Here is a 20,623-nt window from a genome sequence, read left to right on the forward strand (position 1 = left end):
CAGCTGTTGGCAGCTGTCACCACCTGCCGGCCCAGGGCCAGATGCCAGGCGGCTGCAGCCGGAGTGGGGGTGGGGCACGCTGCCGCCGGGTAGGGGGACCTCAGGCCCACACACCGCCCTCATCTGGGGCTGCTGCCGACCCTTCACCCGTCCCCCGATGGCCACTTGGGACCCAGTGTGTGTCTCAGCGCAGCCACCACGGGGCGTCTGAGGTCACCTTCCCGGGGTCTCCCGCACCCAAGCGAGTGGCATAGGGCCCTCAGATAGGCACTCCTGGTGAGAGGATGCAGCTCAGGGCAGCCTCTGGGGGTGGCCCGTGCCCCGCGGCCCAGGAGAGAGGCCTGCACCAGGGCCAGGCGGCGGGGGAGGGGGCCTGCAGGCTGCCGCGTGGCCCGGGGTACCCAGGTCTCGGAGTGAAGACGGTGGGCGCTCAGCCCGGCCCCGGCCACAGCTGCAGCCTGACCCACACGCCGTCCTCTCACCTAGACAAACACCAAAGTCAGGGCCCTCCCAAGAGAAGCAGCCTGCCCCCCAAGAAGAGTGTGCCCAGGGCCCCTCACCCAGAGCCTCGCCCTGCCCCAGCCGATGCCCAGACCTTGCACAGGCAGCAGCAGCCCAGGGACCAGGGTGCTGGGCTGGGGCTGGGGGTGTGCCAGCCTTCGGGGCTCAGACCCAAGGTGAGGACTGACCAGGGCTGGGGTGGGGGACACCCAGGTGGAGTAAAGGGTGGGGAGAGCCCAGCCGGCATGGCCTGGGGGTTGAGCGTCGACCTCTGAACCAGGAGGTCACGGTTCAATTCCTGGTCAGGGCACATGCCCGGGTTGTGGGCTCGGTCCCCAGTGGGGGGCGTGCAGGAGGCAGCCGGTCCATGATTCTCTCTCATCAGTGATGTTTCTCTCTCTCTCTCCCTCTCCCTTCCTCTCTGACATCAATAAGAAAATATATTTTAGGGGGAAAGGGAGGGGGTAAATCAGGAGGACACCATGGACGTTCATGGGGCCCCGGTGGGCAGGGCAGGGCGGGGCGGGGCAGTCCGCGCCATAGGACAGGAGGCTTGGCGGCGGTGCCTGAGGGTCTGGCCCGGGCGCCAGGGAAGAGGCTGGCGGAGAGGGTGTGTCACAAGGTCCTGCCCAGACGGGAAGCCCGACTTCAGGTCAGCCCTGCTGGGCCTGACTGTGCCTGCTTCACACTGACCCTGCACGGTGGGGCAGCGGGGCCTGGGAAACTGGGGACCCCCCTCTGCTTCCAGAGGCCAGGCCCACTCAGCCGCCTCCACGGGTCCTGCCTCCCACTCAGCCGCCTCCACGGGTCCTGCCTCCCACTGACCCGGCCCCCACGGGTCCTGCCTCCCACTGACCCGGCCCCCACGGGTCCTGCCTCCCACTGACCCGGCCCCCACGGGTCCTGCCTCCCACTGACCCGGCCCCCACGGGTCCTGCCTCCCACGGGTCCTGCCTCCCACTGACCCGGCCTCCACGGGTCCTGCCTCCCACTGACCCAGCCTCCATGGGTCCTGCCTCCCACTGACCCGGCCCCCACGGGTCCTGCCTCCCACTGACCCGGCCCCCACGGGTCCTGCCTCCCACGGGTCCTGCCTCCCACTGACCCGGCCTCCACGGGTCCTGCCTCCCACTGACCCAGCCTCCATGGGTCCTGCCTCCCACTGACCCGGCCCCCACGGGTCCTGCCTCCCACTGACCCGGCCCCCACGGGTCCTGCCTCCCACGGGTCCTGCCTCCCACTGACCCGGCCCCCACGGGTCCTGCCTCCCACGGGTCCTGCCTCCCACTGACCCGGCCTCCACGGGTCCTGCCTCCCACTGACCCAGCCTCCACGGGTCCTGCCTCCCACTGACCCGGCCTCCCGGGTCCTGCCTCCCACTGACCCGGCCTCCCGGGTCCTGCCTCCCACTGACCCGGCCTCCACGGGTCCTGCCTCCCACTGACCCGGCCTCCACGGGTCCTGCCTCCCACTGACCCGGCCTCCACGGGTCCTGCCTCCCACGGGGCTCACATTCCAGGCCGGCTCCACTGTGGCGTTGAAAGGGACCCTGAGTTGGCCTCTGTCAGGGCCCAGGCACAGCCTTGGGCAAGAACGACCCCGTGGGCATGTATTTCCTGAGAGACAGTGTCCTGAGCCCTTAACATAAACCTCGAACCCCAGGGTCCCGGTTCCCATGTGGCCCCGGGCTCCCCCCACCCACCCCAGGGCACTCCCAGCCCGTCCTATGAAGGCCCTGAGCCCAACCAGGCCTGGGCGAGGTCACACAGGCTCAGAGGAAGCCCAGCTGCCGGGCCCACCTGCCCCCGGACCCAGCCCCTCCACAGCCCCTGGGCGTGCACCAGAGCTTCTCCCGCCCGATGCTGGTGCCAGGCACAGGGCAGGGATGCCTCCCACGTCCCAGCCCAGGGGGTCCCTGTCTCTGTACCCCACTTCACAGCAGCCCCCCGCCCCACAGGCCCGCATGTCCTTGTGCCCTGGGTCTGGGCAAGGTCACCTGGGGGCACCCCTATCAGTCCCTCCGTCAGGTCCAGGCCCTTGTGAACCCCACACAGCACCACCCAGGAGTCCTTGACCCTCTGCCCCGGGTGCCAAGCCAAGTCTGTGTCCACCCAGCACCCCGTGCTCCTGTCCCCGCTCCTGTGTCCCACACCCTGAGCTCCTGTCCCAGGTCCCCTGGCCCGGCCCCAGGACAGGGCTCTGATCTCCTGCCAGGTCTCACAACACAAGGCCCGTGGGGGTAGGGTTGCCCCACGGGCCCCTCATCCTGGCCTCTGTTGTGCTGCCCATCCCTGGCATCAGCCCGGCCCCCGGCAGGACAGCTGCGGGCGGCTCGGCTCTCCTTTGAAGCCGGCAGAACTGGGCACAGCAGCCGGGGCAGTCACACCCGAGGGTGGCAGCGCCCAGGCCACCCTTTCAAGTTCCCCGCCTTCAAGGGGACCAGCTGACTGTGCCCAGAGCGGATCAGAGGGGAGACGGCCGGCGGGCTCAGCACCTGGGGCTGTGCCCGCCTGGCACCCCGCCCACCCAGCACCCTACGCCCACCAAGGACAACAGGGGTCTCCCGAAATGGCCCAGCCCGGCCTGGTCTGGGGGTCACTCGGAGGACACAGTTGATCCCCCTCCTCCACCTCCAGACTGGGAGCTCCAGGGCAGGGCCTAGACCCCACCCCCCGCCCCCCGTCCCCCATCCTCCACCCAGAGAACCCCGCAGAGCTGGGACAGCAGCATCTGTGTTCCTGTTGGTGAACCCATAGTGCTGGCAGCTGCCCGCTGGCCTTTCTGCCTGTGGCCAAGGGCATTTTGGGGCCTGGTCTGTCTAAGTCCGGGGCAACCACCAAGGGGCCAAGGAGCCCAGGGCTCCGCCCACAGAGCCCGCAGGGGCGTGGCCCAGCCAGTGCCTCCCTGGGTGACTGGGCTCCTCCTGGTCCCTGAACTCCTCCCGGCACCCTGGCGTGTCCTGCCCATCCAGCCCCCCACGGCCACACACCCCACCCCAGGCCCCCCTTGCACCCCAGAGCCTGGCCTGGGAGTCCTCCAGGGAGCAGAGTGGGGGTGACCGTGGGCAGAGAGCCACAGCCCATCAGGGTCTGCCTGGTGAGCCAGTGTCAACGCTGGTCAGGGTGGACTTGGCACCCCTCAGGGCGCCCCTTTCCGAGACTGCGCAGCCTACACACCTCACCCGCCTTCTCCCCTGTCCGACCCACCACGGAAGGGACCCATGACTATCCTCCACTCGGGGTGCAAGGAAGTGAGGTTCCGTCCGGGGGGGGGGGGGGGGGGGCAGGGCGGCTCCCGTGCACCTCTGCAACGTCGGGGAACAGACCGGAGGCTGAGGGGCGTCCTGTGGGCCCAAAGTCACCCAGGCGTCAGGGCAGGCAGCCTGGAGCTGGAGACAGCCCAGGGACAGGACGGCCTGGGGGTCAGAGCTGGGGCCGGGGGCGGGGCTGGGGCGGAGGGAGAGGGTCTGGAGGCCGAGGGGAGCAGACCCCTCCTGGCAGCACCTGAGGCCGAGGGAGCAGGAGAGACACGAGGATGGGGGAGGGGGCTGGAGCCAGGGTGTGGCCTTGGGTAGGGGGCTTGGTCCCTGAACAGCCCAGCACCCCTGAAACGGCCCCCTGGGTGGGGAGCCCAGGCCCCGGGCCCTGCCAGGCCTGCCTTGCTCATGAGACTTCCCTGGGGCTGAAGGCCGTCCCCTTGGGTCCCCCGTGGACAGCACCGGACATGAGGCCAAGAAGGGCCCTGGGGGCTGCACTCCCCCACCCGCTGCAGAGGGCCGGCCCCTTGCTATTCCCCGACCTTGTGTCCAGATGGCACACTGCCCAAGGTCTCTCCACCACTGGACAGAAGTCTCCCTGCTACCAAGGTCACTCCCTCGCCCCCCTCCCCCTCTTGACTAAAACCCAACCATGCCGCTTCCCCACCCCCGAGCCTGCTGTCTGGGGAACATCTCTGTGGGCCACCATTGTGGGCCCCACGGCTCCTCGGCCACTGCAGCCCCCCCAGCCGCCTGCTCACGGCAGGGCATCCAGCCGCTAGGGCCCAGGCCTCCCAGTGTCCCCACAGGTGGTCTCCAGCACCTGGGCCGGACCATCCGAGCAGGGCCTTCTTCGGGGCTGGACCCTGCCTCCTTGAGGACAGGAGTGGGGTCCCCAAGGAGGCATGTGGGATGTTAGGATAAGGGACTGTCCTGCACAGCATGGAGGCCCTGGGGTCCAGCCCTGGGAACCAGCAGGGAGGGGCCCCCAGTGTGAGAAGCTGAGGGAGGGGTGCCCCACCCTGGCCTTGGGGAGCCCAGCAGTGCCTGGGAAGGACGGTGGGTCTCCCACCCAGCAGGTCAGAGTCCGTTCTTGTCGGAGAAGCCAAGACCCAGCGCTGGCCGGGCGGTGCCCTGGACCCCAGCAAGGCCTGGCCCTCCCGCCGGACGCCTCCGCCGGCGGCTTTGCTATAATCACGTCATCTCAGTGCCTTCTTCTCCCCAGAGGCCGCACCCCAGGCTGGAGGAAGCCTCAGCTTCCCCACTGGGAGCAAGGCCTGCGGCACAGCTGGACGAGGGTGCCCCGCGGGCAGGAGGGGCCAGGGTGGAGGTGACCTCACAGCCCAGCCCAGCCCTCTGAGGGCCAGCTGAGCCCCAGAGGGTGGGGTCATGGGGGCTGCACCCATAGAGGGGCCTTCACTGGGCCGGGGGCAGCTACCACGGAGGCGTGTGGGGGCAGGGCTTCTGTCCAGGGGACTGAGAGTGAGCCCTGGACACCCAGGGCCCAGGCCGGACTTCAGGCCCAGCAATGGCACTCAGAGCCCAAGGCGCAGGCCTACACAGGCACATGTACACACACACACACACGTACAGACACAGGCCCACACACGTGTACACAGGCCATGGTGCACTCACGCACACACGTGTAGACACAGGTCCCCCCCCACACACAGGCGTGTAGACACAGACCCACGTGCGTACAGACGCAGGCCCACAGGTACACACGTGTACAGATAGCCCCACACACACGTGCACTCATCTGTCCAGAGATGCACACACAGGCAGAAACACCAGTTTAGAGAAAAAGGATGCACATTTTCTTGTTTAACAAAATAAATTAAATATACGAAGCTTCAGCTCAAACTCTATATAAAATTACAGAGGTCTGGGGCCCCCTCGGGGGACGTCCAGTGGGTCCTGGGCCCCAGCAGAGGCCGGGTCTGTGCCCAGCGCTCCTCTCACCATTAATATTATTATCTTAATTTTTAAATATAAATACCAGGCCCCTTCTCTCCGACAGGGAGGCCGGGGTGACGAGGCGCTCCCGGCTGGGATCCCGCCTTTCCGGACGGGGCCTGGGCCCGCTACGCCGACGCCCGGCCCGGGACACCCCGGGCGGACTCCTGCACACCGGACAGGTGGCGGCAAAAATAGCCACCCACCTGCCGGGCAGGGAGAAGGGCGGGCCGGCGGGGCAGGGGTGGGGGGTTTTGGTTTGCTAAGCTGGGGGGGGCCTCTCAGATCTCCTGCCAGGCCGGGCGGCGACCGCAGCCGTGAAACCCTCCTCGCAGGCCAAGGGCTTCCTGCGAGGGCCAGCGCTGTGTGCACGGAGAGCTGCAGGCGCAGGCCTGTGCGGGGGCCTCTGCGGTCAGCGTGTGTGTGTGTGTGTGTGTGTGTGTGTGTGTGTGTGTCCTCCCCGCACAGCCTTGGTGCTCAGCCCGCCCACCTGGCCCAACCTCCAGGTGCCCCCAGGGGCACCCGCCCGCCCCCACTGTGCGCCCAAGAGCAACACCCCTAGCACTGGTAGTGGATGTGCTGGTGCTGGTGGACCTTGCCCTCCACATGCGAGTGCGTGTGTGAGTGCGTGTGCGTGTGCGTGTGCGTGTGCACGTCCGTGTAGAGTTTGGGGTAAAGCTTGGGGCCGGCAGCCGACCCAGGGCCCAGCAGGTGCTGGGGGGGCGCTGGGACCCCGAGCTCCTCACACAGCCCCACGCTGGCAGTGGTGCCGAGGGCCGGTGACACGGGCAGGTCCTTGTCACCACCGCGGTCGCGAGAGGTCCCGGGTGCACGGTGTGCGGACACAGGGGGTGCGGGGACGGGCGCGCACGGCTTCTTCTTGGCCTGGCAGAGCCACAGGAGCACGGTGCCCAGGATGAAGACGGCGCCGGCTGGGATGCCGATGACCACGGGCCACGGCAGGCTGGTGGCGGAGGACGAGGGGGACACGGGGGGCCCTGGCGGCTTTGGATCTTCAGAAGAGAACAAGGGTGTGGAGGGTTAGGAGTATCTGCGGGGCGGGGCGGGGCGGCTGGGGCGGGGTGGGGCGGGGCGGAGCGGGTGGGCGGGCGCGCGGGGGCGGTGGCTGGGGCGGGGCGGGTGGGCGGGGCGCGCACCTGGCAGCACCGTGAGGAAGGCGCTGCGGAAGCTGTAGCCCATGGTGTTGGCGCCCAGGCAGATGTACATGCCCGCGTCGTCCTGCCGGGCGCGGGTGATGAGCAGCTTGTTGAGGTAGGAGCCGTCGGGCCGCGACCACACGTCGCCCGTGGGCAGCACCACGAACTTCTGGCCGCCCACGTCGATGGTGGAGTTGTAGCGGCCCTCGGCGCCATACTCCACGCGCTTCAGCCACTGGATCACGGGCTTCACGTCGCTGCGCACTTTGCACTGGAAGGAGGTCGTGCCCCCGAAGTCCACGGTGGTGTTCACGGGGTGCGTGCCCGTGAGGACCGGCTTGGACCGCGTCCGCTCTGCGGGGGAGACGGCGTGTGGGTGCCTCCCTGGCCCCGCCGGCCCCGGCCCCGGCCCCGGCCCGGCCCCGTACTCACGGATCACGTCCACCTTGTAGGTGGCGTTGATGGCGCCCGCGCGGTTGGACACGCGGCACGTGTACTTGCCGCTGTCCTCGGGGCGCAAGTTCTTCAGGCTCAGCGTCCACTTCTTGCGGTGCTCACTGTCCTCGGGGCGCGTCAGGGCCTGGTCATCCTTCATCCACATGATGTCGGGCCGCGGGTGCCCGCTGGCCACACACTTGAGGCGCACGGAGCTGCCCACGGGCCGTGCGATCACCCGGCGCCGCATCTTGGAGGGCTGCGTGAAGCGGGGCCGCGCTGCGGGGGGCGGCGCGAGGTCAGGGGGGCCCCCGGCTAGAGGGGCCGCCCGCACCCGAGGGGACAGGGTGTCGCGGTGCTCACCCCACTGCTTGCTGGCTGGGTCCTCCTGGCCCCCGGAGGAGCCCTCATGCCCCGGGCTCTCCCTGGACGGGCTGGTGTCCTCTGCAGGGGGAGGGGTACATGAGCGGGGCTCCCCCTGCCCCCCCCCCTCAGACTGGGCTGGTTCCCAGGCCCCCGGGTCTGGCCCAGCTGGGAAAGCTCTCTAAAGGCACACCCACATCTCAGGCCCGAGACAGCTGGGCAGAGCCTGCCCAGCCCACCCCCAGGGTGCAGGTGACCCTGACAGGCGCGGGTGGGGGGGGGGGGGGAGGCCTGAGAGCTGGCCCCTCACCCCGGCTCCAGGGGGTCTGCAGGCCGGGGGAGGGGCGGCCCGCGGCAGCTGCAGTAACCCTAGCCCACATCAAGGAGCCGAAGGCTGGGGAAGCGACATGGCCCGCATACCGCCCAGTGCTTCTCCCCTTGAGTGGACAGTGTGGGGGGGCGCCTGCGTGTTCCCATTCCACAACCAGAGGAGGCCCCGCGGGGGGCGGGGGTAGGGACCCCTCCCCAGACAGCCTCCCCCAACCCAGGACCGGGACCCCACCCGGGACCCAGCGGGGGGGAGCGTGAAGCATGCTCCTGCTTTGTGAGAGGGGCCCACCCTGGGGAGACCCCTTCCCCAGGGACCCAACACCCAGAGACCCTTCCCCAAGGGACACCGGGGCAGCGCGCGGGGAAGGCTGGCGGCTGAGGCTGGAGCAGTGAGTGCAGGGCGTGGCCGGGACAACGCCCAGGCCCGAGGCAGGAGAACAGAAGGTCCTTGGCTCCAGCGGCCCCTCTGAACTCCGAAACCCGAGCCTCAAAGTCACCGCCGACACCGAGGCCACCCGCCCGCCCGCACGCCCTGCAGAGGGACCACCATCCGGGCACCAGCACCTCCCGCTGCCCCCGCTGCCCAGGTCTGGCGGCAGGACCCCAGGGGAGGAAGGCTCCCTGAGGAGCCGGCCTGGGGAGAAGGGGTCCGGGCTGGGGTGGCGACGGCGGTCAGGCCCCTGTCCTGGGCTCAGAAGGGGCGACTGGACTCCTGGGGCCAGGGGCCCGGCTCAGACAGACGGGGTTGGGGGGCCCGGGGAGGGGACTCAGGCCCGCGCCCCTGCCCGGCCCGGCCCCACTGACCCATGACGATGAGGGTGTAGTTGACGCTGAGGCTGCCGAAGCCGTTGGTGGCCTTGCACACGTAGGCGCCCGCGTCCTCCCGCTCCACCTCCTTCACCCGCAGACCCTGGGGCAGCACGCGGAACCGGCTCCAGCCGCCGTGGATCGTGCGGCCATCCTTGGTCCACATGGTCAGCGGCGGTGGGTCTCCCTCCACGGGGCACTGCAGCCGGACGGTGCGGCCCAGCCGGGCCACCTGCCGGGGGACCACCTTGTCTGCCATCCTCGGGGGGCCTGCGGGCGGGTCGGAGGCCTGGGTCAGCGGACAGGGGGTGTGGGCACTGGGAGCCCGGGGAGGGGCTGTCCCTGAGGGTCCCCACCCCGGACGCCGCCCCAAGACTCCTGCCCAGCACAGATCTGGGGGCCGAGGTCAGGACCGTCCTCCCAGACCGTGGCCGGCACCCACCGGGGCCCACAGCGCTGAGCGCCAACCACGGACCCCCGCACGGAAGCAGGAGCCCCGCGTGGCTGAGCAGCTCCCCGGACGCGTGTCCACGGGAGAGCGGGGGCCCCTCACGACCCCGCAGGCGCACCCGAGTATCTGTGTGCGCACCTGTGCCCAGGATACTGCCCCGGGTACCCCGCATGGCACCCCGCGTCTAGGGGCCCATTTCTGTGTGTGCGGGACCCGTCGCCTGGGCCCAGGCCTCCCTGCTGCCAGCCACACCCAACACCTAGCTGAACCCAGGCCCGGGGTCACAGGGCCAGTGGCTGAGCACGTTGGCCCAGGTGCAGGGCCTCCTGTCCGGCTGGCGGTCTGCGCCTGCTGCCGACCAAGATAGAAGCCACATCCCAGGCTGAGGCCGGCACCCCTCTCCACCGGGCAGACCCCCTCCCATCCCCACCAGCCAGGTCCAGCCTCGGGGCCTCTGAGTCAAGTGAGGGGCAGTGGGCGACCAGGACCGGAGGGGACTGAGTGACCAGCTGACTGGGAGGACAATGTCAGTGTCAGAAAGAACAGCCCCCCCCCGCCCCGCCCTGTGGCCGAGGCTCCGAGCTGGGGGCGGTACACGGTGCAGCTCCTGTGCGTGGGTGGCCCCAGGGCGCTGGTTCTCGTGCAGTCGCCCGCCCACTGTGCCCCGGCCCTGAGGAGGCACCCAGCTGCCCTCCCCAGCTCCCGGGACCCCACTAGCACCCCGTGTCCTGGCCTCACGGGGGTGCCGGGAGGTGGTGGGGCCCGAGACGCAGTCGGATGGGCCTTTGGCGCATGTGTTTTCAATAACCAGCCGGTACTCCCTCCACAGGCGACTACCAGCTGGCGACGGCGGGGCCTGTGCCACCGGGGCCCCCAGGGCCCCTGCGCGTCCGTCAAGACGGCCAAGTGGCTAGCTTCTGCCTCGTCATCGCCCGCCTCCTGGGACCTCCCAGGGCCCTCAGCCCTCACCACTCATCTGGGGCTGTGGGAGGGGCAGGCGCCACCCCCATGTAAACAGAGGGGCCCTGGCCAGTGTGGCTCAGTGGATAGAGCGTCGCCTGCAGACCGATGGACCCGGGTTCGATTCCGGCCAAGGGCACGTACCTCGGTTGCAGGCTCCCAGCCCTGCTCGGGGCGAGCAGGAGGCAACCGGCCGATGTGTCTCTCACATCGGTGTTTCTCTCTGTCTCTCCCTCTCCCTCCCACTCTCTAAAGACCAATGGAAAAGTATCCTCAAGTGAGGACTTAAAAATAACGAGGGAACTGACAGCTCAGGGTTCAGGGTCTCCGGGATCCCAGTGGCGAGGAACTCCTCCCAGCCCCCCCGGCCCTCACCCTGCCCGGCTCACCCCACTCCGCCAAGCCCCCCGGCCCAGGTGCAAGCCCACTCCCCATCCTGCCTCTACTCAGGTCCCTCCCACCCACCACGTGGCTCCCCGACTGTGCACCTCGACCCCAGGCCGCTACGCTCCCCGCCAGCCCCTCCTCATCAGCTCCCACCCATCCCCCGAAGGGACAAAAGCAGAGGGTCAGGGGTCTGAGACCCACCTTTCCCTAATGACTGAACTGTCTGCAGCCCACCCCCTGGCACCCTCCCTAGGACCTACAGACAAGATCCAGCCTCATTCCCAGGCAGACCCTGTCCGCCACCTGTCACCGCCTGCAATTCCACCATGCACAGGGCCTCCCGACCGCAGGACAAAGAGGGTCCCCCGCCAGCCTGCCCGGGGCCTCCAGGGCTGCCACCTGGGCCCCCACGGACCCACCCCGATTGTTCAAGTGCAGGGAAGGGGGACAGTGCCAGGCCGGAGGGGTCTGCCCGTCCCAGCACTACCGAGGGCACAACGGGGCCGCTCCAACACCAGTTCCCTGAAGGAGCCTGCTGCGTGGCACAGAAAGGTCTGAGCTGCCCGTGGGGGGGTCCCCTCAAGGCCCACCCCACCCTGGGCAGAGGCGCCGGGGCAGCGGGGGTGTCTACACGCTGATTCATGCAGATGGGGAGGTCAGGACGCCCCCCGTCCCTGCAGAGGGACAGAGCCAGGCGCCCGCAGACGCAGGAAGTGGAGCCCCGGCACAGCCCTGAGCGGTGCTGGGGGACAGGCCGGCTGGAGCCAGCCTTATCCTAAAGCAAACACCCCCTCCCCCCACCCCTGTGGCCAGCCCGCCCCACCCCTGCTGGACCCAAGGCCAGGCAAGGCCCGGGGCTACCCCCACACCAGCCTCACAGAGACCCCGCAGGCAGGCAGGCGGCCACGCCAGCCCTCCCCCTGGCAGATTCCTGGGAATTCTGGCCGTCGGCGTGGCTGCTGCTGCTGCGGCTCTATATTTAGCCTGGGAAACACAAGCCCCCATTGTGCCACCTGGGCAGGGTGTCCAACCCCTCAGCCACGGGAACTGAGGCAGGGGCCGGGCCCAAGGGCACCCTGAGGGTGCGGCGTGCCTAGGAGGCGAGCCCACAGCTCCCGGGCAGGGTGTCCGCCCCCTTCCCGCCCCTCCCCCTCCCCCAGCCCTTCCTTGTGGGCACCTTCAGGAGGCCCCCAACCTGCCCGCAGCCTGAGCCACAGCCCGGGGAGTTCCGGCACGGGCGGGCCACGATGGCCGTGCGTGGAGGGGCAGCCATGGGTAAGCGGGGCCGGGGCGAGGTCTCGCCCCAGTGAGGGCTGAACCTGAGGGGAGAGGGAGGGACCCTTCCAGCTGTGAGAACACGCAGGAAAGGGGTGCCAGGAGGGGCCAGCAGGCAGCAACCTGGAGCCTCGCACCAGCCAACACCAGGCTTCCCAGCTGCTCCCCGGAGCCCAGGTGCACACAGACCTGCCACACTGTCCCCAGACACACATGCTGCCCCAGACACGCATGTCCCCAGGCACGCATGTCCCCAGGCACGCATGTCCCCAGGCACGCAGGCTGCCCCAGACACGCATGTCCCCAGGCACGCAGGCTGCCCCAGACACGCATGTCCCCAGGCATGCAGGCTGCCCCAGACACGCATGTCCCCAGGCACGCATGTCCCCAGACACACATGTCCCCAGGCACGCATGTCCCCAGACACACAGGCTGCCCCAGACACACATGTCCCCAGGCACGCAGGCTGCCCCAGACACGCATGTCCCCAGGCATGCAGGCTGCCCCAGACACGCATGTCCCCAGGCACGCATGTCCCCAGACATGCAGGCTGCCCCAGACACACATGTCCCCAGGCACGCATGTCCCCAGGCACGCATGTCCCCAGACACACATGATGTCCCCCCTAGACCCATGCTTCCCCCTGAACACCCGCTCTGCCCTCAGACAGTCCCCAGGTGTGCAGGCACACACACGCACACACACACACACATATACACACATACAGTGGATGCAGGCCCCTCCCTGAGGGACCAAACCCACCTCCGAGCACCTGAGACCCCAGGCCCACCTGCCACCGGCCTGCCTGGCCGGGTTTAGTAAACACGGTCCCTCTAAGCCCAGAGCCGGCCCAGGCAGGGCAGAGGGGCAGGGTGCTGGGTAGGTGGCGAGGTGGCCCAAGAGGGAGGGGTGGGGACGGACCCGCTGGACCCACCATCAGCCTCCACCGCCCTGGCCAGCACCACACCTCGCTGACCCCGGGGCCTCCACTCTGACACCCTCCCTCCCCTCCTCCAGGGCACCCACACCCCTTTTTGGGGTTCCCTGGGCACATCCATCAGGGGCCTGGCCCTGGGCTATGAGCCTCGGCCGCTCCCCACTGCCCAGGGCAGCCTGTGGGCCTGACCTGCTGACCAGGCGCTCCCTCCAGGGGGGTGGGCCAGGCCCCGCCCTGCTCCAGGCCCCGCCCTGCTCCAGGCCCCACAGGGTGGCAGGTGTACGGCTCAGGCTCACCCCACACCCTCCCCCTGGTCGGGTCCCCCCGCCCTGGTGGCCGCAGATGCAGATGGGAGGGAGAGTGCCCAGGGACCCCTGGCCAGCTCATCGGGGCCAGCTCCGCCCTGGTAAACCGTGCAAAGCCCCAGAACGTCTTGCCTGGAAGAATCCTCTGGCCGGGGGTGGGTGGGCGTCAGGCCCCTCACGCAGGGACCAGCCATGGGGTGAAGGTGCCACCGGAGCCGCTGACCGGCTGGGCCCACCCCTCCTGGAGGACCTAAGTGGCCTGGGGACAGCCTGGCGGGGTCTGGTCAGAGAGGGAGGGGAGGCAGGTCCAACCTGAATGCCCGCGCCAGGTGGAGCAGGTGGGCACGCTCCAGGAGGGCGGGGGGCTCACGTCCTCACCCCCCAGTGAGAGCGCTGGCAGAACCGAGCTGGGGAGGCCCGCACACGGCGCCCCCAGGGCCAGCCCCCTCCCCAAGATGGCGAGACGTGGGGGAGGGACAGGGATGCCCGCAGAAGGGGGCACAGGGGACAACCAGGGCAGGGCCTGAGGGGCAGGCCAGGCGCCGCCCAGGCCCCGAGCCGGTCAGACACCACACACACATGCACACATATGCACACTCACACGGGCTCCCAGTCCCTGGGCGGCCCCCGGGGCTGGACCCACAGGATCCGTGGTGGAACTGGTAGGACCCGCAGGACAGGTGGTTGCCCCAGAAACCAGGCCATTCTGGGCGGGGCAAAGGGACGGCCTGACCCACACGAGCAAGCGGGCGGGCGGGCGGGCTGGCTGGAACGTCCATCCCCCCTCCTGCCCAGCGGGGCCCCAGGCGAGCCGATAGGTCTGCTTCCTTCCCTGGAGTCCTCAGGGGGTCGGTCACAGGAAGTCCCTGACCACAGGAAGTCCCAGGGGGCACAGAATGTCACCCCGATGATGCCACTGCCCTGAGGGAGCCCCACATAAACAGCCGGCAGCCGCGGTGACCAGGTGCCCAGCCAGGGGCTCAGCCCGCCCCATGCCCAGGCCCACCAGGCTCCAAGGTGACGCCCGCACCCACCCGGCCGACAGGGAACCCGGAAGGCTCTTTCCGCTGGGCCTCCCTCGAATGCCAGCCTGGACCCTGCCCACCTGAGCACATGCCCCCCGGACGTGTGCAAAGAGCCTGGAACCCTGGTCCAGAGGGCGGGCTCTGGCAGAACTGATGCTCTGGCACACTGGACACCCCAACGCACGCAGCACCGGCACTGGGCACCCCCAGGCCTGAGGGCCCCTCGCGCCCACCCGTGCCGGCTCCCGCACCAGGGCCCACGGCCTGCGGTCCAGCAGGCTCTCGAGGACAGGCCTAAGACGGGGCCACCCAGCTCGAGGGGAACACGTCAGGTCAAGGCGTGCCCCGCAGCCCCACCGGGCAGGGCAGGCCACAGCGGGAGCCGGACGAGGAGCCGCTGTGCGCTCGGCTCTGCCGGACTCAGCACTGTGGGGGCCGAGGGGGTCCCTGCCCAGGTCTGAGGCCAGGACGAGGCAGAGACCTCCTCCCGCCCCGTGGCAGACCCTCCAGTCCCTCCTCGGCACTCAGCTTGGGTCAGTCTCTCGCGAAATGGACTCGCCAGGCAGGAGAAAAGCACTATTCCCAGCCGCATGGGGAGCCCGGGCTCAGCGGCCAACACAGGGCACCCTCCTGCCGCCCGCTCTGGGCACGGGCACGGCCCCGGCAGCCCTCGCCCACCCTTGCTGGCTGCCCCCGCGGCAGGCCCTGTGTGTGAGGGTGTGCAGGCCCAGCTGACCTGCCCAGCTCCAGGTCCTACCCGAGCCGACAGTGGGGGCACCGAGTATGGACTCCTTCCTCGGGACGGGGGGCTGGGGACAGGTGGGAAAGCGCCCCCCCCAAGGACACTCCCAGCAGCCCCCTCCCTGAACCCCCCCAGCCACCCAGCCTCCCAGCCCCAACCTGGCCTGTCCCCACTCACAACCCCCCGTCCATCTACCCCTGGACACCCATGTACCCTGGGCGTCCCCCTGGCCAAGGTGGGCCACCCCTCGGCCCAAAGACCGCCCCCCCCCCCGGGAAGCCTGTCCTCTCCTAGGTCTGTGTGCCCAGCCTCTCCCGGTCCCCACCCACCTCCTTCTGGACTGTGGGCCCAGGACGGGCCCATACACAGCCCTGGGCTTGACCGAGGGCACCCAGTGGCCGCCCCTAGGAAAGGGGAGCGGTGGGAAGGGGGTCGCAGCACTGGGAAGGGTGTCCGTGGGATTTGGGGACCTAGGCACCCTCCCTCCACGCTGAGACCCGCCCGCCGAGGCCGCCCCCGGGGCACACCAGGTGAAGCACAGAATGAGCCGAGGAGGACGCCCCGCGTGGGTAGGTAGCCAGCAGCCGGCGCTCCAGCCTGCGGGGTCACACCCTGCCCCCACCCCCACCCCACCCCCCACCCCACCCCCACCCGCGTTGGTCAGCAGTGCTGAGCCCGGTCCTGGGCAGGCCACAGGCTGGGGCCGCTGCTGGCTGGGGCCGAGGTGCGCCAGGAGCCGGGGCCATTGATCCCCCACAATGGAGGAGCCAGCGTTTCCAGGCCAGCCAAAGGCGACTTTGTTCGCAGCTCCCTCCTCCCCATCCCCCCCGGGGGCAGTGATTTATTCTCCCGTCCAGGAGTGGGACCGAGTACAGGAGGCAGCTGGCCCGCACCCCACCTGGCAAGGCCTGGGCCTGGCTCCCGCACCCACCTCGGCCCCACCACGCAGGCAGGCCAGCCGCTGGCTGCACAGCGGGGCTGGGAGGCAGGAGGGGGCCCCCAGCAGCCTGGCCCGCGCCGCGCGCGCCGCACCACAGCCATCCTGACAACCACACACCTTCCCGCTGAGTCACACGCCGCAGACCCCGATGGCCCCCCGAGACCGCCCTCCCCGCGGGGTCGGGGCCCCCCGCGTGCCGGCCAGCACCCAGTCTTCTGGGACCCGTGTTCCGTTCACCCAGGGCACGCTGGCTGGGTCGAGCACGGGCCGACCTCAGGGCTGGCTCCTCAGAGGCCGGTCGGCTTGCGCCAACCTGGGAGAAGTTCAGACGTGGCACTTCCCAGAAAACCCCCAAACAACTGCCTCCCACATCCCCCGTGAAGTCCACGGCGCCCCCGAGCCTCTCAGGCTCCCACTGTGAGCGACAGAATGGACGTGCAGAGAGCCAAATCCTATCTTTTCTCAAATTTGGGGAAAGAAAACAAAAAACGTTTTAGACAAACCCACCAAGATTGTGAAACTTTGGGAAAAGGGGAACTTTAAAAATATGATCCGACTCTAGAGATGTGATTCCAGACACTGTGACACCACGGGGCCGACGCGCTGCACACAGGTTCCCTGGCCTGAGGAAGTCCACACGCCCCATCGCCCGGGAAGTGGGAAGTGCCTCCCCAGTCCAGGCCCCGAGAAGCCAGCACAATTCAGGGAGAGTGCCCCCGCCCCTCCCAAAACCACAGAGGCCCTGCCCTTGGACGGCGGCCCCCGACTCCCACTGCCCGGAGCCAGGCTGGGCTGGGCTGGGCTGGGCTGGGGCTCAGGCTGGGGCTGGATACCAGGCACAGCCCAAGGCCCAGGCTGAGGGGCACCGACTCGGGGCCGTTGCCCACTACCATCCACTGCCGACCGCCATCACCCACTCCGCCTTGGGGCCAGCCAATGACCAAGCCAGGACAGTCGCCTCAGAGCCTCCCTGACCAAGTGGCGAGGGGACAGGCAGATGCGAGGATGGGGGGGGGTCCAAGCAGATAAAAGATCCGAGTCTGGGCCGCCCGCTGCCAGGAGGGCCTTGCTGAAGATGACCTGAGTGCCCGCTGTACCAAGGACGCTGCCCAGCCCAGTCCAGCCATGGCTCGGCAGCCCCCACCATCAAGCCAGCCGGCCAGTGCCCAGCCAGGCGGGCGGAGAGGGGGGGTACCATGGCATGAGGCCCACCTGGGCCGCCGCCCGCCACCCAACACCCGAACGCGGCCATATAAGGCCACGTTGGGCTCGGTGCGCCCGCTGGGTAGCAGGGGAGGGGTTCAAAGTCTCAGAGGACTGGCGGATGGGGCAGGGCCGATCCTGAGTGGTCAGCACACCCAAAGGTCCCGCCTAGCTGAGGGGAGGCCAGCACTGACCATGGCGGGCAAGAGTCCGCGGGCACTCATCACCCATTGCCTACCCGCCGAGGACGGCCCCGCTCGCCGGGCTGGGGGCAGGGGCAGGGTCCCTCAGGCGCACACCGGGCCTGCCCGCTTGGACATCAGGTGGGTGAGCACACACCCAGCCCTAGCGTGGCGCAGGCGGAGGCATAGAGTGCAACCCCAAGTAGGTAGGCCTTGGGGTCTGCCATGAACAGGCACCACCCCCTCGGTGCAGCAACCCCAGGATCTGTACTTAAGGGTGCACAGGCCCAGGGCTAGGGCTGGGTCACGAGTCCCAGGCACCAAGAATGTCCCCCCCATCCGCACACTGGACCCTGGCCACCCTGTGGGGGGGGGGGGGGTCTCTGCAGGTCCCTGGGGATCTAAAAGAGTCCACTTGGCCAAACACCTCACCCTCCAAGAATCCAAGGTGACCAGCTGCCCTCAACGGCAGACATGTGTCCTATGAGGAACTGGGGCCAGAGCCCACCCTGCCAGCAAGGGTGAGTCCCCATGGCTGAGCTGGGGGTGCCCTGTGGGTAAAAAGGTCCCTGTGGGGTCCCAATGGGTGAGCTGGGGATCCCAATGGGTAGTAGGGGTCCTTGTGTGAGCTGGGGGTACCCTGTGAATAACCTGGGGGGACCTTCAGGGTAGGCTGAGGGTGAACTCTGTGGGTTACCTGGGGTGCCCTGCAGGTGAACTGAAGGGACACCACGGGAAGGTTGGGGTGCCCCAGAGGTGAAAGGGGACACCCCACCGGTGAGCTTGGGCCTGCGGGTGAGGGACCAGGAGCGCGGCCGGCAGGGGCGGGGCGCAGGCACGCGCCAGGCGGGCACTGGGGCAGAGTTGAGGGCCGGAGGGAAAGGGGCGGCGCTGGCGGAGGCCGGGGCGCCGGGCCGGGCGCCAGGACTCACCTCGGGCGGCGGCGGCCGGCGGGAGGGCCCCCAGCAGCAGCGGCGGCAGCAGCAGCAGCAGCAGCGCGGGGCTCGGCGTCATCGCGGCCTCCGGACCTGGGAGCGCGGGGCGGGGGGGCGGTCACTGGCGCGGGCGGGGGTCGCCCCCTCCGGCCTCGGCCCCAGGCCGCGGGGTCGGGTGCGGCCGGGGCTCCGGGCGGAGGAAGCGGCGGGGAGACCGCGGATATCAAAGCAGACAAAGGGTTCACACTAATTACCTCCCGCCGCCCTCCAGCCCGTCTGGATTCCTGCGCGGGGAGCCCGGGCCTGCCCGCGGGACACACAGTGCCGGCGGCCCCGCGATAATCGCCTGCGCCATTAGCGGACAAATTTGCGCTGGGGGGCCACGTGGGGTGCCGGGGGGGGGGCGGGGCGCGCAGGACCCCGGGCGGGCGGGAGCAGCGGCGGCGCGTGCCAATGCCCGCAGCGGCCCCGGACCGGGGACCCGGACCCCCGGGCCTGCGCCCCGGACCCCGGACCCGACCCTCCCGCTCGGCCCCCAGGGGTCCCCGGGCCGCGGGCGCGCGCAGGAGCTCACCTCGCGGGGCTCAGGGCGGCGGGCTCAGGGCCGGGCCCGCGGGGCGCGCTGCGCGGTCATCGCCGCCCCGGGCGCCGCACCCGCCGCCCCGCGCCCCCGGGCCCGGCCTCGGGACGGCGCGGCGCTACCTGGGCGCGGGCGGCTCGGGCCGGGGCCGGGGCAGGAGTCGGGGCGGGCCGGGCGGCTCGGTCGTGTCCGGGGCCGGGGGCGGCGCCGGGGTCCCGGGGCGGCGGGGCGAGGGGCCCGGGCGGCGCGCCGCGAGGCGTCCTTCCCTGCGGGGCTTTGTCAACTCTCCCGGAGCGAGCGCCGAGCCCGCCGCGCGCCCCGCCCCCGCCCAACTTCCCACCAATCGGCGCGCCACGGCCCGTCCGCCCCCCCTCTCGCCCCGCCCCCGCCCGAACTTTCAACCAATCGGCGCGCTCTCTCGCCCCGCCCGCCGGGCCCGGGGGCTTAACCCTTGCGCTGCGGGCGGCCCGCGGGCGGGGCGTCTCCCTCCACCCCGCCGGGTGCGGTCCCGCCCCACTCGGCCCTGCCCCCGCCCAGGCCCGCCCCCTCCCTGCCCTGCCGGCCCCACACCCGGCCCCCGGCCCCGCCCCCACCAGGCTCCGCTCACCGCCAGGTGCCCTGGCGCCCACCCCATACCTGCACCCACCCACGACCGGATCAGAGGTCCCAACCCCAGTGCACCCCGCTCTCCAGGACCCCGAGAGCTGACCTCGGGCCAGTTTCATCCGGCGGCCCAGGAGAGGCAAACTGGATGGCCTCAGGCGCTTCTGGGCCTTGAGGTCCGTGTTTCCCGGAGCTGTTGGAAGCAGAGGGGTGACCCAAACCCGGCTCCGGCCCAAAGCGGCGCCAGCGGGGGGCAGGTGTCAGGGAAGTGGGCCCCAGGCTTACCTGGTGCCTTTGACCGAGGGCAGGTGTGTTCCCACAGCCCACCTGCAGGCGTCTGGTCTCTCAGCCGCTGCTGAGAGCAAACAAGGACGTGAATGATAACAGGACACCACGCACCGCGCCCCCTTTCACCCCACAGGCAGGCGGGCGGCTCTGTCTGGTGCAGGTGAACCACGCAGGCCCAGAGCGGGCATGTAATTGACCCGCCATCTCCCAGCCAGGGCGTGGCGTCCGGGGCCGCGGAGCCCAGCTCCCGCTGTCCTTCCTCCACTTGGCGCTTTCCCTGCGCAGCACCCTGGGCAAATGACTCCCATCACCCCCCCCCCGCCCCCATCCTCTCTGCCTGAACTACTGGGCCAGGCTCCCCTGGCGTCCCTCCCACTGTCACTGGAATCAAACATCCTTTTTAAATACAGCCTTATTCGGTTGTGGCTCACCAGTGCCCACCACACAAACCCCATGACCTTTGAGGCCCTGGATGCCTGGGCCCTGTCCATCTCTAACCCAGCTCTGCCCAGATGGCAGCGGCCTCGCCCCCACCCCCAGTGCAGCAGCCTCCCCGTCCCCCAGGACCTCTGCCCATACGGTTCCATTGGGGTCCCTGCCTCCTATCTCTTTCCTCTCAGTCCCCCCCCCCCACTTTTGAGAAGCCTTCCAGAGAAGACGGGACTGCAGAGGCCTACAGGCCAGCATCCCCGGGGCAGAGGATAGCTCGGGGAGGGGTCCAGCCATCAGGGTCAGGGCCCATCAAGGCCCAGTCTGCCCACCAGTCCACAGCCAGTGAGTGGCAGGTTCTCGCCCTAGCTGGGATGGCTCCGTGGATAGAGCTTCGGCCTGAGGACTGAAGGGTCCCGGGTTTGATTCTGGTCAAGGGCACATGCCTGGATTGCAGGCTCAATCCCCAGGAGGGGGCGTGCAGGAGGCAGCTGATCAATGGTTCTCTCTCACCACTCTCTCTCTCCCTCTCCCTTCCGCTCTGAAATCAATAAATATGTATTTTTTAAAAAAGAA

General features: G+C 69.7%; 1 protein-coding gene across 2 annotated transcripts; it reads right to left on the bottom strand.

Moving 5' to 3' along the window:
- Positions 1-5,554: 5,554 nt before the first annotated feature.
- On the bottom strand, positions 5,555-18,986 carry FGFRL1 (fibroblast growth factor receptor like 1). Of its 2 annotated transcripts, XM_080659303.1 has the most exons (7): positions 18,722-18,986; positions 18,145-18,240; positions 8,803-9,075; positions 7,669-7,749; positions 7,303-7,584; positions 6,871-7,224; positions 5,555-6,726 (listed from the first exon to the last, which is right to left on the bottom strand). In XM_080659303.1, the coding sequence occupies exons 2-7, from the start codon at positions 18,224-18,226 to the stop codon at positions 6,272-6,274; spliced, it is 1,527 nt and encodes a 508-aa protein (XP_080515429.1). In that variant the 5' UTR covers positions 18,227-18,240; positions 18,722-18,986; the 3' UTR covers positions 5,555-6,271. The 2 variants fall into 2 exon arrangements, with proteins under 2 accessions (XP_080515429.1, XP_080515428.1); XM_080659302.1 differs by having other exon boundaries at positions 6,871-7,584.
- Positions 18,987-20,623: the final 1,637 nt, after the last annotated feature.

The sequence above is a fragment of the Plecotus auritus genome (assembly GCF_963455305.1).
Source record: "Plecotus auritus genome assembly, chromosome: 1".
Classification (NCBI taxonomy): domain Eukaryota; kingdom Metazoa; phylum Chordata; class Mammalia; order Chiroptera; family Vespertilionidae; genus Plecotus; species Plecotus auritus.